At 35.0% G+C, this 15,894-nt stretch overlaps 1 protein-coding gene across 11 annotated transcripts in view; it reads right to left on the reverse strand.

Annotated features, from left to right (window-relative positions):
- Positions 1 to 15,894, reverse strand: part of LOC145663080 (uncharacterized) — an 85,822-nt gene that overhangs the window by 52,029 nt on the left and 17,899 nt on the right. For 9 of the 11 annotated variants that reach the window (XM_081729313.1, XM_081729308.1, XM_081729309.1 and 6 more), the window contains 2 exons: positions 12,391 to 12,610; positions 6,403 to 6,761 (listed from right to left, as the gene is read on the reverse strand). In XM_081729313.1, the coding sequence (XP_081585439.1) occupies positions 6,403 to 6,761; positions 12,391 to 12,462 (431 nt within the window). In that variant the 5' untranslated portion in view covers positions 12,463 to 12,610. The remainder of the gene's footprint in view (positions 1 to 6,402; positions 6,762 to 12,390; positions 12,611 to 15,894) is intronic. The other 2 variants (XM_081729310.1, XM_081729312.1) reach the window with 2 other exon arrangements.

Consider the following 15,894-nt stretch of genomic DNA (forward strand, 5'->3'; position numbering starts at 1 on the left):
TTAACTGATCTCATCCGCATGCATTCTTGCAATATTACAATTCATTGCTGCACGGAAAACGCCATCTATTCGATGCGACTTGTTTACCAAAACTGAATAGACAGAGAATTCCAACTAAACAACTGCACATAAGGTGAAACGCTGGCACCAGACAGAAACAAACCCCTAAAAACTGCGCATCGGGCAGTACACTGTCAACAACCAGAATTACTCTGACGATTACACATAATCATTTGCTTGTCTCTGATGTTACTCGGAGGGGTTACTTTTATGTGGCCCACTCTGTATAATGTCATTTGTCAAATTCGTTTTTGCAGTTGCATAATAATGAGCAAGATAATCCAACCTCTCTACAGCCGCCACACTTAGTGTTACAGACTTTGCACTATATTGTATTAACAAGTGGCAAATTCGACTATTTTACTTTTCTTTATCCAACCACCATTCTCATTCGTTTGGAGAAAAAAAGACATATTTCATGCTCGTCTGCTTGTCCCCAAATGTGTCCATTTGGAAAACACTATTTACAGCACCTTGTAGTGTATCTTTGGTTGGTGGTAGATTTTCAAGAGGACGATTTTTTGCCAAAATTCTTATCTTGCATTATTGACAATTAGGCTGTTACAACATTACGAATGTTTCTAAAATGTTTAAAATATTGTCAGGGATGGAATTTTGAGGTTTAGATATGAATGGAAATACAGTAGTACCTTTTTATAAGAGAATCTATGCCCAACTTGACTTTTCGTCTCTCTGTGTTCACAAAGCATATAACAATGTTTATCAATTCGTTTCCTTCCATGTTCTCGAGATGCAGTTTTATCCTTAGACTAGCTTCTTCATGACCAGGATAAGTCATTCAGTTAAGGAACTTGCAGCAGTAGTTTCCATTAATTTCTTCCTCACTTTTCGTGAAGTGGTTACAATTTTTGTATTTTTTTATGGTATTAACTGTTAAAGTTTCAAGTAGATTAAAGAGCTCTTCTTCGTTAGCTGAATTTCTTCAGAATACTTGTCAATTTCTAAGTAATTTGACATGCAGTAGCGCTTGTTGACTCGTTCCTGCACTCCTCTTCTGTTTGGTTTTACCTTTAAGAGCCTGCCTTACTAAAAATAATACAAAATTTACCATTTTTCTTTTGCTTGTTTATTCATAAGTGAAAGGAGATAATGAAATGTAACTTACCAGAGTCATACATAACGTTATTCTACAACAGAAAACATGAACCTGAAAAATGTTCAGTGTTGCCATCCATATAAATTACAGTGTTGCAAGAATAACAACACCTTTAAAATCTAAGTTAAGGCAGCGACTAGAGGAACGAACTCAACTTCATTTGGTTACGTATCATGCTGTTTTGGTTTCCTGTGAATTATGTTTTAAATAAGAGTTGTATTTAGTTTGTAATAAACAAAATAATTTTAACATACAGTTATTAAAAGTAAATAATAATGTTATTTAAAAAGTAGTTCACAGGAAACCAAAACAACATGAAACATAACCAAATGCAGTTGAGATCGTTTCTCTAGTCGTTGCCGTAACTTAGATTTTAGAGGCGTTTTTCCGGCAACATTGTAATTGCTATGGATGGCAACACTGAAAATCCTTCAGGTTTATATTTTCTGTTGTACAATAACATTATCTATGATTGTGGTAAGTTGCATTTCATTATTTCCTTTCGCTTATGAATAAACAAGCAAAAGAAAAATGGAATATTTGTATTATTTTAAGTAAGTCAGGCTCTTAATGCTTGGCGTTTGCATCTATCCCGTATCAAATCAATTCTTTGGCACCCAAAACTTGCAATGTCGTTGAATATACATGAAATGTGTTATTCTAGTGATCATTAAAAGTATTTGAAGACTGATGAGGCTTCTAGAATGTAAGGACAGTGCCACCATAAATTACAGCACCGCAGGTAAGAAAATGAAATGAAAGTCTAGATATGTGACACAATTTTGGATAACAACCACCACACTAAATCCATCTCACTTTGGAGATTACCTCCTTATCTTAATACGATTGTATACTCATAAGCTGATTCTTACATAAGGGAATATTCTTATCATATTCTGGAGTTATTTTTATACCTAGCACCTCTATTATATAAAATATATTTTCTTCACAGTATTAACAAATTAATACCAATGTTAATAAATTATCTTTCCATGCAATATTATTTCTCCACACTTATGTTTCCCCATGATTCAAATGAATAAGAGTATATACAAGAGATTTAATAAGAATAATGAGAAAGAATATTAAACATTGGAACACTATTTTACAGCCGCCATATTAAATTCATCTCATTAGAGACATTTATAAGAATTTTGTATACATAGAAAAGAAGTTGTGAAAAATACGTATTTTTTCGAAATACTAATGCAATCATTTCTGAATTATTATGAATATGCGACAGTTACTGTTACTTTCTTTTGTGAGTGATCCTCCAGAAAAGTATTGTACGTACGAATGCTAAAATATCCTTCAGTAAGCAAAATTATCTTCAGTTATGTCAAAGGCACACTTATTTGGAGAATCACCCACAAAAGAAAATGATCACAACTGTCGCATATTCATAATAATTCAGAAATGCTTGCAGGAGTATTTTTCACAACTTACTTTCTATTTATACAAAATTCTTATAGATCTCTCTACTTGAAACAGGTAAACATCGTGTTTTGTCATCCATACTGTGTCAAAACATTTTGCACCTTTTAATATATGTATACTAATTGCATTAAAAATAATGTAATTATAAGTAAATAACAGCTAATTACATCGATTCTGCGCTATAATCCGATAAGTAAAGCAGATAGTTTCTTCTTCTAGGTTTAAATAATAACCAGGCCTTCCATTACCTTGTCAATATCATGCTCTTGAAACCAAATCGAACACAAACTCATACGTCAGCGATGGTGTACATGCTTATTTTGGCTGAAAATTTATAACTTATTACTGTATTGAACATTTCGTGAATCAGTACCCTGGATTTGCTTCTGATATTTTACTGCTGTTCAATCAACCTGAATGAAAGAACTGTTTATTTTGACATGTTTGTGAATCATTACATTTTGCAGGGAAACAGTAAGTTTCTAGCCAAACGTTTTGAAATAATAACAAAGAGGATGGAATATTTCAATTCAATAACAAACAGGGCCTACTAATTAATAGAGTATGAATTTTCCAAAATGCTTATTCTCTAACCGTAAGAACAAAGATATTAGAAATGTTATTTGGGTCTGGACAGATCTGGTTGCTGTTTGGGGATGGGCAAAATTATTGCTACTAATTATGCATTCTCTTAATAACATACTCAGGATTATCCATATTTCAATACTGCAATTTCTCGATTAAATTAATAAAGTTCAATATTGTGGCAGAGCCTGTATTTTCATGTAGCAGAGCCCATATTTAATGATTAATTTTATGTATATTTTGAAATATTAACTTTATTAAAGATTTTATTTTTTGTTTGGTGAAGGAGTAAAAACAAGGAAATAATTTATGTTAATCTAAATAATCTCACTAATGCCATTCTCACTAAATTTGTACGATTGTATTGTCAGCTTTTTAAAATCATCGAAGCACATTGTTCGCTGTCTGAGAATTCAGGAACTGAATTCTGAAAATGTGTAAGTGAGAGCAATCTACAGAATTTAATATGTTGCATTTGTACAATTATTGTGAACAAGAAAACACATTCACGGGTATGTAGAAATTGTCTAGAATCACGAGACCAGAGCATTCCAAGTATTGCAGTTGTTGTTTGCAACAAGGAAGCGACCTCGTTTTCCCGAAGAAAGAAGGGCACACGCGCCTGACGTCAGTTGACACAGTCAAATTCCTTGGGACAAGAGTTCAACAAAAACGGAGGGACGAGAGGTCTCGAGACGCAGAGACTCAGACTCAGAGTCAGAAAGTCAGACGCAGGAGGACGACTCGGTAGAGGAAACTCAGTAGTACGAATCAGGCTGAGAAGTTGGAGAGAAGTTGAGACTGGAGTCTCAAATCGTTTACGTTTAGCGAACTAGCTTTGGTGTTCGTTATCGAGTACATTGGACGCAGAGCTGAACCAGATCATCGTCACCAATGACTGCAGTAGGGTGTCTTAACCAGTGAGACACAATCCCGATAAAGATATCAACTTGGCGATATCTCCCATCCAGAGACCAGACCAGGAGAGGACCACCAAGGACCACCAGCTGAAGTTAAACCCGAGGTATGTGTAACCTTAATAACAGTGATCAACCGCTCAATGCTTGGTATGCGTTGCTCTTCTGGCAAACATTCTAGATACCCGAATTTGAACATCACATATTTACACTGCAACACAAGTTATGAGAAATATAACCATCAATCATTAATTCGATATCTGAGTTGTCATTTCTTGGTAATTTCCTGTAAAGACATGGTTGAATCATTAACCTCTCGCTTAGTAATTGTAAACGTTCCCACTCATTCTAGATGGTGAGTGGAAGGTGATCTTCTCAGTTCAACATTTTTCATCCCCGTTTTAAAGACACGAACTGAGGAGGTTGTCAATATTTATACGTCTTCTGTTATTATGAAACTTAAAAAAAAGTGGGGTACTTATCCTTGTGGATCTTTCTTGTACGTATGTGCTTATAGTCTGTGTGTCCATCGTTAAGTTCGTTTCAAGAACAAAATATTAAAAAAATATTAAAGTAAAGAGCAATATATTCAACTGGAAAATTAGTCAGTGCTATTTTATCCATTCTCATTTCGTCTTCCACAAACTTTTTGGCAGCTAATCGTAACGTTTGGTTTCTAACACTGATGTAGTATCATTTCGTAGCTTCTATTGAAAACACGCTGATTACTTCGCAACTATAGTCATACTTATATCATTAAATTAACTCAGCATTTATTTAAACCAAATCCTTATAGACTTATTTTTTCAGTTAAGTATTATAAGAGCTCGTAACAGTAATTGTGAAATTCACAAGACACATTCGATACATTATAATACCATTAACTGCATCGTAAACGTATCAAGGCCATTTAGAAGTATATTATCACGAAATCAATTTAATTTGATTATATATACTTGACTTATATGCTCTTTTCAGAGGTTCTTTTTTATTTTTAATTTTGAAGTCTCCCGTATCTTGATGTGAAAAATGATGTAGACTTAATAATCACTCCTGAGCTATGTAAATTCTATTATGGATTGAAAACAATAGCAACAACAAAATACCAAATATTTTGTTAGTACTAACATTAGGAAAATTTCCCTTGTTTGTTTAATTTAAGTTTTAGCTAGACAGAACTTCATAAACATGTCTTCATGTTATCGACCATTACACATATACATCAAAAACAATAATTAACTAACGTGCCCACAGTGATTCACTGTTGAACATTCACGTCTAGTGTCTGAAGTTTTTGGTTCGATCCTGACTTGTGTCATGTCAGTTCTGTCTGAAAAACACCGTGTGCGCTCGGAATTTTCCCATTTCCACCCACTCGAATTTGGTTTTAAGAAATGCTACAGTCTAACATACGAACGACATTGTCAATAGACAAGATATTATAGGCCACCAATCTATAATAGAAACATGCAGAGGACTGATTCCAAACTTTTTATCATAATGGGTATCCAAGAGTTCTCAATGTTATAATTTGTTAGCAATTGCTTATAAGAAATTCTTATAGTAGTACATAAGTTCTTATAGTAGTAAATAAGTTTCTATAGTAGTAAATAACTTTTCTTAAGAGTTTGGCTGACTTATCAAATTACCGTCCTTATTTCTCCAAATGCTGGACAGGATTTGGAGAGATATTTTCTCATCATTTTGTATTAACATTTAAAATTTATTTTTGCAGTTAAGCTTAAAATCAATATTTTAATAGAAATCAGCACGTTCATACGACTAAGTCTATTTGTTCTTGGCTATTCATTTTCGAATGTTCGATAATTTAGTAATTTTGTCGTATTTGGTGACGTATAAGATTCCTCCCGAAATGAAACCAAAATGAAAGAAGAAAAATGAACTATTGTATTTGTTTACAAGACATTATACCCAACGTTTGGCTGATATCAATTAGTCAAATCAGTTAACAGTTATAAGTACAATATACATAGAGCAGCCTATCTGTCTTATTTTCATAGATGTAAATTAAGGATCTTATGCATTGGTTGGTAGTATTGAATGTTACTCTTTGCTTCCACTTTTAGGACAAATAATTCTGATTTTAACTAATCGAGGCATGGGAATTCTAAGTAACACCTGCGCGTCCGTATCTCCGAAAGATTTTAATAGAAAAGAATCATGTCCGCATTTGGAACGTCCGAATCTGGCACTGATTTGTACGTATTCCAACCTATTCAATTTAGTAAATTAATCGAGAATTGAATGTAAACAAAATTCACTTACACACTCGAAGACGGCCCTTCACATTTCTTGTTTTTATCTGCATTCTGTGATGTGGAAGTATCTGTACTTGATTCGCATGATACGGCTGCAGGTAGTTCTAGTTCTTCATAACTTGGTTCATCCTCAAGCAGTGACTGTGTATCAACGTCTTGCGAATTATAGTCATTATTGATATCATTACATTCTTCTTCTTCCTCTATTACAACTTCCGGCTTTAGTTGTACCTCGTTAATTTCGATCCCTGATTGTGAGTTTAATTCACTGTTTGCAGTTTCCTTCCCTTCAGGATCAGGTACGAATCCAAGTACTGGTTTCTCTTCTTCGTAATGGTCATCAAAAGTCTCAATTTTTACTATAACCTGTAATTATTATACATATTAGTTCATTGTCTTTCAATTACTTGTTATGCAAAAGTATAAAATTCCAATAATGGAGTGTGTTTTAAGTCAGTAGAATTCTTTCTGACATAAGTTTGTTTGCTGATGTATACAAGGTGTGATCAAAAAAGTATGGTGAACGTAGTTGCACAGTGCCATCTATCGATGCTGTATCCATTTCAACTAGTAAACTTTGTAGCCTAAACCTTTGGTACAGTCAGTGTCTAGTCTGAACGAGTTGTGACATTTCAGTAGGCTTCCAGAGGCAGAAGAGTGAGGAGGTGTTAAGAGTATATGTCGCGCGCCAACATTAATGTTTGTTCTAGGCTGCAAAAGAGTGCCAAAGAAGCTCACAGAATGTCAAAAATCAGGGTATGGAAATGAAGCGGTGTCACTGAAGACTCTGTACATGTGTATGAGTGATTCAAAAGAGGCAAGGAATCGGTTGAAAACGAGCAACGTTCGAGATGTCCTTCGACGTCAAAAACAGATGAAAAGGTGCGAAAAGTAGCACAAATGATTTGTTTAAACAGGCGAATAACTATTCGGGAGCTTTTTGAAGAACTACACATCTCGTATGGGTTCGTGAAATATATTTTAACTGCCGATACAATGGTCAAATGGCTTCCTCCTTCACTACGAAAACACGCCCTGCCACACGCTGCTGTTGATCCGAGTTTTTGGCCGAAAAAATATTCCTGTCTGTCGACATTTGCTGTGCTCAACGGATAAGGCACCATGTGACTTCTGGCTCTTCCCAAAAAATAAAACCCTGCTTAAAGGAAAGTATTTTGACATTATTCCTGATATTGACATTACCATGACAAAGCAGCTGAACGCTCTTCCAAAAGAAGTCTTCCAGTCATGGATTCAACCTTGGGATACGTGCATTGCTAGCCAAGGACACTATTTTGAAGGAGATTAAATCAAATTCCATGTAAACTTCTTACTTTGTATCTAATAAAATTATTCACCGTATTTTTTGATCACACCTTGTGTGTAGATGGTTTACTTACAAGGACAGGTCACGTATCTGTCACACGGATTTCAGGATCAAACATCATCCATTCAAACAACATAACAGAGATATGTCAGGCACAAAATAAAAAAAAATTAGGTGCCGTGAACAACAAAATAATCCACCGTGGCCCACTCACCTATGTAAAGCAAAGCCGCAAATTACAAAATTATTTATTTTACGAATTACGTCTGGCTTGTAGCGTCAAATTGTAGAGACATCAATCATATATGAGTTTCTTGGTGATAAAATAGGCTGTCGAGAGGTATAAATCACATTGACCTATAATCTACAGTCGGTGACAAAGAAGTGGGACAACCGTATTGTTAAGCCTAGCTTTTCTGGAGCTTGCTTTGTACTATTGAAACATTAACATTAATATTTATTAGGTCCTAGCAAATACTTCATATAAATATAATTGTTTTCTTTCATAATTTTTCTTGTCTTGGTACGTATCGAATCACCCAAGAAAGTGTCCAGTTTATGTAGCCGACTGTACATATATTTATTTATTTATTTTGCTTGTTTTGACTTACAATATGGAGAGTATGTAGTGTAAGTCCTACAAGTATCCATACCATCGGTCAGAAATAGTATGACTACTTCTCGATCTAGGAAATAAACTCATCCGGCTATCGTAAGATTCAGATGGCAAAATTTATCCGGTTGTGAAAGTAATACGAAAAAAATGAATAGGAACCATTTTTTAAGCTGTGGGTAATAAATGTTGCGAATTGAATGGCTGGTCTGAAAAAAAAACTTTTACACTCTTTTGAACGAGTGTCCTCACGAGGAATCGAGCACGTCTAAGTCCCGTTCTTTTGTCATTTCGCTTGTCACAGGTCCTACCTATTTGTAGCCCCCATGCGGGTAATTAGAGCGACGTATATGTGGGCGTGACAATCCGAGAAATTCAAACACATAGGTGTGCCTAATTCGGTGGCACGGCAGAATATATGTCATTGTCGAAAGTCTGAGACACTACTGATTTTTCAATATTTTCCAATTAAAATACATTGTGTCTATACAAAACACTGTTTATTGGTATTGTTCTGTAAAATAAACAATGTTGTTCATACACGGATACAAAAATGCATGATCCTGTTAACATTGAGAAACATTTATTGAGGAAACCTTTTTGTAGTGAAAAGTATGTAACTAACGTCACGCTTTGTCTGATGATGCATCGTTTCAACGATATCTAGTGGTATTTGTACGAACCTTTATCAGTAGTTGTCTTTTATTACTATGAACGGTTATGTGTGCTATTCAATCGCGTTGTATACGGCCAAAGTTGCGTGCCAATGTGTTCATGCGATCGTGTTGCTTTCACTCGCTGAATTACTAAATGTGTGTGAAGAACGTGAAAGTACTATAAAATGCGGAAGAAAACTGTGAACTAAGTGCTGTATCACATGCTCAAGTGGTAATTTTGAGAGAAGAGAGTAATTTCTGTGAACAATCATTCAATAGTCGCAGTCGAATGCTAGTGCAATTAGCCGGTCTGGTTAAAGAAATATTGTTGGCAAATGAATGATATTAATAGTAATTTAATTAACTGGTCGGTTATTGGCCAATTAATCGAAGTAAATTTGATTAATCCACTTTGCATTTCTGTATTATGCGCTATTTATCGCTCGTAAAACAGCGTGATTGTTCTTTGAGAATAGTAGTGTGAGGTGTATTGGAGGCTTACAACAGGGGCGTCATTTCAGACTTCGCTTGGGGGGGGGGGGCAAGAGCACCACCGACATAGGAGTTTAAAGTTTTGTACTAGTATATTAGTAAGCAATCTATTAATGTATATGTATTCCTCAAACTCTTGGGGGGGGGCAATTGCCCCCTCCTGCCCCCCTAAATGACGCCCCTGGCTTACAACTTGGCTAGTTTTGGTTGCTGAAGTCAGTCATAGTCATATTTCCACCTAGGAGGTGAGTCCAAGATAACAGTTGGGTAAGACAATTAACCGGATTCTGAAAGGTGAGCATTATAACAATTTTATTGTGTGTAATTGTCAATGTTCAGAGAAATTGTTCTTCTAGCTGTCCGGTTGTCAATTAGTTTGTTTTCTCAAATTAGAATAACGACCGTTAATGCTTGAATTTTGACATTAAAATCGTAATACGTTGACCCAATTATCTAATAAACCAATGCTCAGCTCGATCCTAGTTTTTTTTTTTTTTTTTTTTTTTTTCAGCTAAAGAAGGAAGAGAGAATTGTGTTGCAGTTGAAAATATTATTTAAATGCTGAGTAAAAATTATTACAATTATTCTTGATTTCTTGTGTGTTTGTGTAACGGGAACGATCCAATCTCGCTAAACATATGAAAATACGACTTAACCATTGAAATTGTCTAAAGATGTGTTACTTCTAATTGTTTAATAAAGTCGCAAAAATATTATTTATCTGAAAGTGAGAACAAGCGTAGGGCATCTCCCCCCCCCCAAAAAAAAAAATAAGGAACAGTTACTAGTATATTTTTAAATTAAGATTATATTGTTGCTAATAGGTAGAATTAGATTTGAATCCCTAGTTAAATTTCGATTCTCAATGATATTCTTGGTTTCAATTTTCTAAAGGAGAAAGAAGTGATAGTTGTATTAATTAAAAAATATTTGCATACTAGACTTTCAAATAAAAGAAAAATAAAATTCTAGTCGATTGGCGTTATATTCTATTTTCTTGCTATTTTTTAATGATTTTTTAAAAATATACTGATTGTTGTTGTTTCCTTTTCGTAATAAAGTTGTTCAATTGAAAAGGATTGTGTTATTATTTCTTGTTATATATGTCTTTTTTCTCCTATTGACTTAACTAGATAATAATGTTCTTAAGCTATTAAGAGGGTGAAAGTCCTGCTGATTTGGTACTGATAAGGTAAGAGTTTATAATAGGTTTGAGCTGAGCTGATCGCCCACCAGTTACTTGGGAAGATCTCTGCCCAAAGCGCCCTATTGAGGAAGGTTAAGTCTGTTCGTTTATATGTTTTTTCTTTCTCTCCGGAATCATTATGGGCGCGTTACAATTCTCAAAGAAAAAAGTAAAATAGAAATAAAAACATCAAAGAAATATGAAGTAATGATGGACGACCTATTTCTAAGATTCACGTAAATGGCGGATGGCTCCCTGCGAAACGTTCAAAGTTAAGTTGTGCGTTCCTTTGTTGCGAAAGAGAAGGTTGCCATTAGTGTTTTTTACTGTGCCAGCAATCATTGAATTTAATTTGTTTTTTTAATTCTAGTTTCCCGCTATTCTGGTTGATTATGAGTATACACAGATTTTCAAAAAACAATCTTTGAATTTCACTTCTCAAAGTACTTATTATAGCTTATAGCGCATCTTAATTACTAGTGTAATGTATGCTTAAATAAAATTCTGTAATCTACTAAATTGTGTTATGTTTCTTTCAAGACATTCCGAAAAACCTGAAACTGAGTGTTTTGTATTGAATCTCTAAGACACGCAATATCAAGTTTCTTTTCGTCATATCTATAACGTCCTCCCCGCTGGTCTAGAGACTAATGCACGAGCCTTTGATGCTCGTGGTCCCGGCTTTGATTACCGGTTGTCGAACTGCACCTTAAACTGTACTTCCACGTTTCATATAATTTCAGTACTGAAAAAGGAGGCTAAAAATTTGATCGAGCAAATAAACAAAACAATATCTGTATAATCTTCTGAATGACTGTACTCTATCTCGTAGTTTTGTTGATTTCTCATAGGAAACCGCGTAATAATTTTTGATTTGAGTGATATTTTTCTCCAAAGTTTTGGTGGCTGTCAGAATCTTATTCATGCAGTTGTCAATTTGGGGAACACAGGTAGTACCCAAAACTCAGCCTGGACTTTTTTAACTTTTTAACAGTTTTAACTTCAGGTCTCCTAAATCCTTAATTCCTTTAACTACCAATTTGATAAATGGATACGGGATATCCATTCACACTACATTTTTTGAACGAATAATAATTAATATCTTTCCTTTAAATCTGATTCCAAGACATAGCTCATAGAAAGAAATTTTTCATATATGTTTTGGTAATTAATATAAATTTGGATTTATAGTGAATATACTGTTTATCTGTAATAAGCTCATACTGAACACTAAGGACAAACTTCTTATTGTGCCGTCTAATGTAAAGATTTAAGTATGTACATTGTCACTATACCGCACATTCGCACAATATGTATATGTATTTAACGGTTACAGAAACAAATAATGGAGTGACTGTTTCTCGCGAGCAAGAAGATATTGTTCGCTAGAATCAGGTTTAAACATAATGAAACTGATTAGTTATTTATGTAAAATCTTGTAAGGTGCATTGAAAAATATAAGCTGTTGGCCTACGCACTACCCTCACGGTTATCAAAGATTGCTATTTAACTCTCTGTTGTATTATTTATATTCTCAAGTTTATCCATCTTTTTCAAGTACACAAGAGCATAACAGTTTTAGGAATTAACAATGTAAGAAGCAACCAATTTAGCCTGAGGATGAACTGCAAGACTACCACGAAATATCACACAAGAACTACGATTTTTAAAGACATAGGAACAATGCGCTAGATTCAAATTATACAAAATAAACAACTTACTTTCAGAGGCTTGGAGAAGTTGTGCGCCTCGATCTCGGTCGCAGATGGACTCTTTTGCGTGGTTTCACGCATTTGTGATCAACAGCTTCCACTAATCTGGTCTCTCAACAGTTTATTTTGTTAGTATTGCATTTATCTTTTCATTCTTGCGGTATCTTTCCAACGTTTATATATGTCGTATTCCATTCAAACATTCTGCCAGAAGAGTAGATAGAATACACTGAAAAAATAAATACATATATACTTATTCTAAGGGTGATTCAAAGTATTGTTTACACTAGATAAAACAGAATATATCACTAATCAGAGGAGACAAGTATATAATTTCTCTAGTATTGTGTACTTTAAGAACGTAACTGTTTAAAATGAGTAACTTTCGCCGCAATACATCGTCGATAACGACAAGAAGCAAAGCGAGATTCGGTTGCAGTGTTTCCAATGGTATAACATCATACGCACGCTTAATTTGCTCTCTCCGATTTTCCAGTGTTTGTGGATTTTCGGAGTACACTGTGTTCCCTACAATTTATCAAAGAAAGATTTAGGAGGTTTAAATCGGAAGATCAAGGTGGGTACTCCGCGGCATTTTTTCTTCGGCCCCTTATTTTTAATGGAGAAAGCCCTTCACAGCGAGATTAAACTGGGATGATGTCCCACACGACTGAAGATAGTACGTATCTTTATGATCAAAAAGCATTTACGTCCATAAGGAACATAAAACCACATAAACTGCACACCTATCTGCTTTAACCAATGAGATATTCTGTTTTAAAGAACGTGTATATTAATTTGAAGCATTCAGTATTAAATAATCAGCATTTAATGTGTATTTTAGTATTATGTCTACTACAAAGTGCAAGTAATTATTTCCCATATAAACACAAATAAGAAAATATAAAGTTGGAAAAAAATGAAATGAAATATTTCAGTTTAACGTCCCGCGATTATGCCCTTTAGGCTAAGGAAGACGGATGATTAAAGCAAGTGAATGATGATGAAAGACTCGGTGGCATGAGAAAAAGGGAGAAAACGAGAGTATCCCGAGAAATTCCATGGACATGATGCTGTCCACCACAAACTTACTTGGTCGGAGATCGAACCAGGGACCTCACACACGAGGTAAGCGCTCTACAACTGAGCCACCGTGTCTCACATATAAAGTTGGAAACTTTACTTTCAAACAACTATCCTTTTTGATAATGCTCTTTCCTTACATTAAGTTTTACCTGAGATTGCTGCTGCCAGTTGACCAATATACGAAAGAAAAATTATATCAACCCAACATGGTGATACCTTCGTACTAACCTTCAAATGATCCGTTTCACAATTTCACAACAATCTGAGATCATAAAATGTTACAGTGATTTCAGTGACGCAACTTTTCAAAATAATTTTCAAAATAATGAAAAAATCTTAATTTCGAGTGTTGATAAAGCATTCTTTTTTAATGCGGAAAAACACCGTTCAACTAAAGCAATGGCTTGACAAGTATTATTTGGACTCTTATTCCATGAGACGAATGGTAGACAAGTGATTTGCTGAATGTAAACGCGGCCGTACAAACACCGATGATGATGAACGCTCTAGTCACCCAAAATCGGCAGTTGTTCCAGAAAACAAACAAACAAAAATCACAAATAGTTGTAGCCAACCGCAAAATAAAGTTGTGTGAGATAGCTGACACCTTAAAGATATCAAAAGACAGTGTGTTCACCATTTTGCATGAACATTTGTCCATGCGAAAGCTCTGTTCGAAGTGGGTACCACGTTTGCTCATGGTTGACCAAAAACAACAACGCGTCGACTATTCTGAATGTTGTTTGAAGCTGTATTTGAAATAAAAAGGATTTTTCATGTGGTATGTGACAATGGATGAAACATGGATGCATCATTACACTCCAGTCAAATTGGCAGACATTAGGTAAGGTTTTGACTTGCGTATTTTAAGATGCGCACGGTACTTTATTGATCGATTGCCTTGAGAAAGGAAGAACCATCAATAATGAATATTATATAGCATTATTGGTGCATTTGAAGGAAGAAATTGCGAAAAAACGACCTCAAATGAAGAGGAAAATAGTGCTCTTTCACCATGACATTGCAATGTGTCAAAATTCGATCGCAACAATGGCAAAATTGCACTTTGAATTGCTTGTCCATCCACCATACTCTCTGGAACTGGTTCCTGGCGACTACTACCTACTTACAGACCTAAAAAGAATGTTTCGGGGAAGGAGATTTGCCTCAAACATAGATGTGATTGCCGAAACTGAAGTTTACTTTGACGCCAAAGAAAATCGTTCTATAAAAAAAAACATCGAAATGTTAGGGAAGCGTTGGAATGAATATATCACTCTCGAATTTTGCCAAAAAGTTGTAGTTTCATTAGTAATCCTACGAACTTATTATGTGATGTATTATATTTACGTTATTTCACAATTAATAACAATCCTACGCACCAATAAAAACAAATAAGAAATTTTGCACCTTTGCTTGTCGTTCCTCTGCTTTTCTGCGATACAAATATTAAATAAATTCCACTACTGTATTCAAGTTTAACTTAACAGCTACTTTCATGTATTTAATTCTCCCAGACTGATGTATCTATATCATATTTTCTTTATATTACACAATTTAATGCAATACATGTTCCTGTATGAATCCAATACAATTTCCACCTCTAGGAACATCCGCAAATTAACATTTTAATATTCTTTAACGAATTCATTCGCGCATGGCTACCTATTAACTCCCTCCGTTTGTTACTGTTTTGTTGACAGTATACTTTCCACATGCTTGAATATTGTATCATGTAGTATGTCAGATTTTTGACTTTTTTTGTCACATATTATGAGCGTTTGGATGGCATTTAGTATCTCGCCCATCAACGGTTTCGGAGCCGGTACTATGACTTATAGTAAGTCGTTGTAAATGATCTCGTTTCGTTATGCGTATTTACACCATTGCTGACGCGCCTGCTCCCTTCGAGCGCACCCCATCGCTGTTGCTCGTGTTCCACTGTTGCGCTCCTGCGCTGAATCGGTTAGATAGCTTCGGGCTATTTGTGACCACCTACCACAAGTTCGTTCGTGCTCTTATGCACTTGTAACTTTTACGCCATAGACCCACACTATTTACACTCATCGCAGTTACAAATAACGAACCATAATCACTACCAAGTGAGCAAGCCATCTCGGGACAAACTTAATAATATTCGATCGTTTTCTAATGCCAACTGAATATTTATTTGGAGGCAATGTCCAAATGACCTATTTCTATTAGATAATACACATGCTGCTCTGTAACAGAATCGAAAATAAACAGATTCACCTTTTAAGAAGGTCCGACCCACGTAAAGATATACATGGGCGCCTCAAGGGGGGGAAGAGGGCCCGAGCCTCAACGCCAACCGTAGCTCACGATAATGTATTAAAATTTCTTAAGATTTTCTTAATACAAATAAACAATACCTATAGCACCCAGGGATGTCACCCCCCAGAAAAT

Source organism: Thermobia domestica, chromosome 10, assembly GCF_964235325.1.
Source record: "Thermobia domestica chromosome 10, izTheDome1.hap1.1, whole genome shotgun sequence".
NCBI classification, from domain to species: domain Eukaryota; kingdom Metazoa; phylum Arthropoda; class Insecta; order Zygentoma; family Lepismatidae; genus Thermobia; species Thermobia domestica.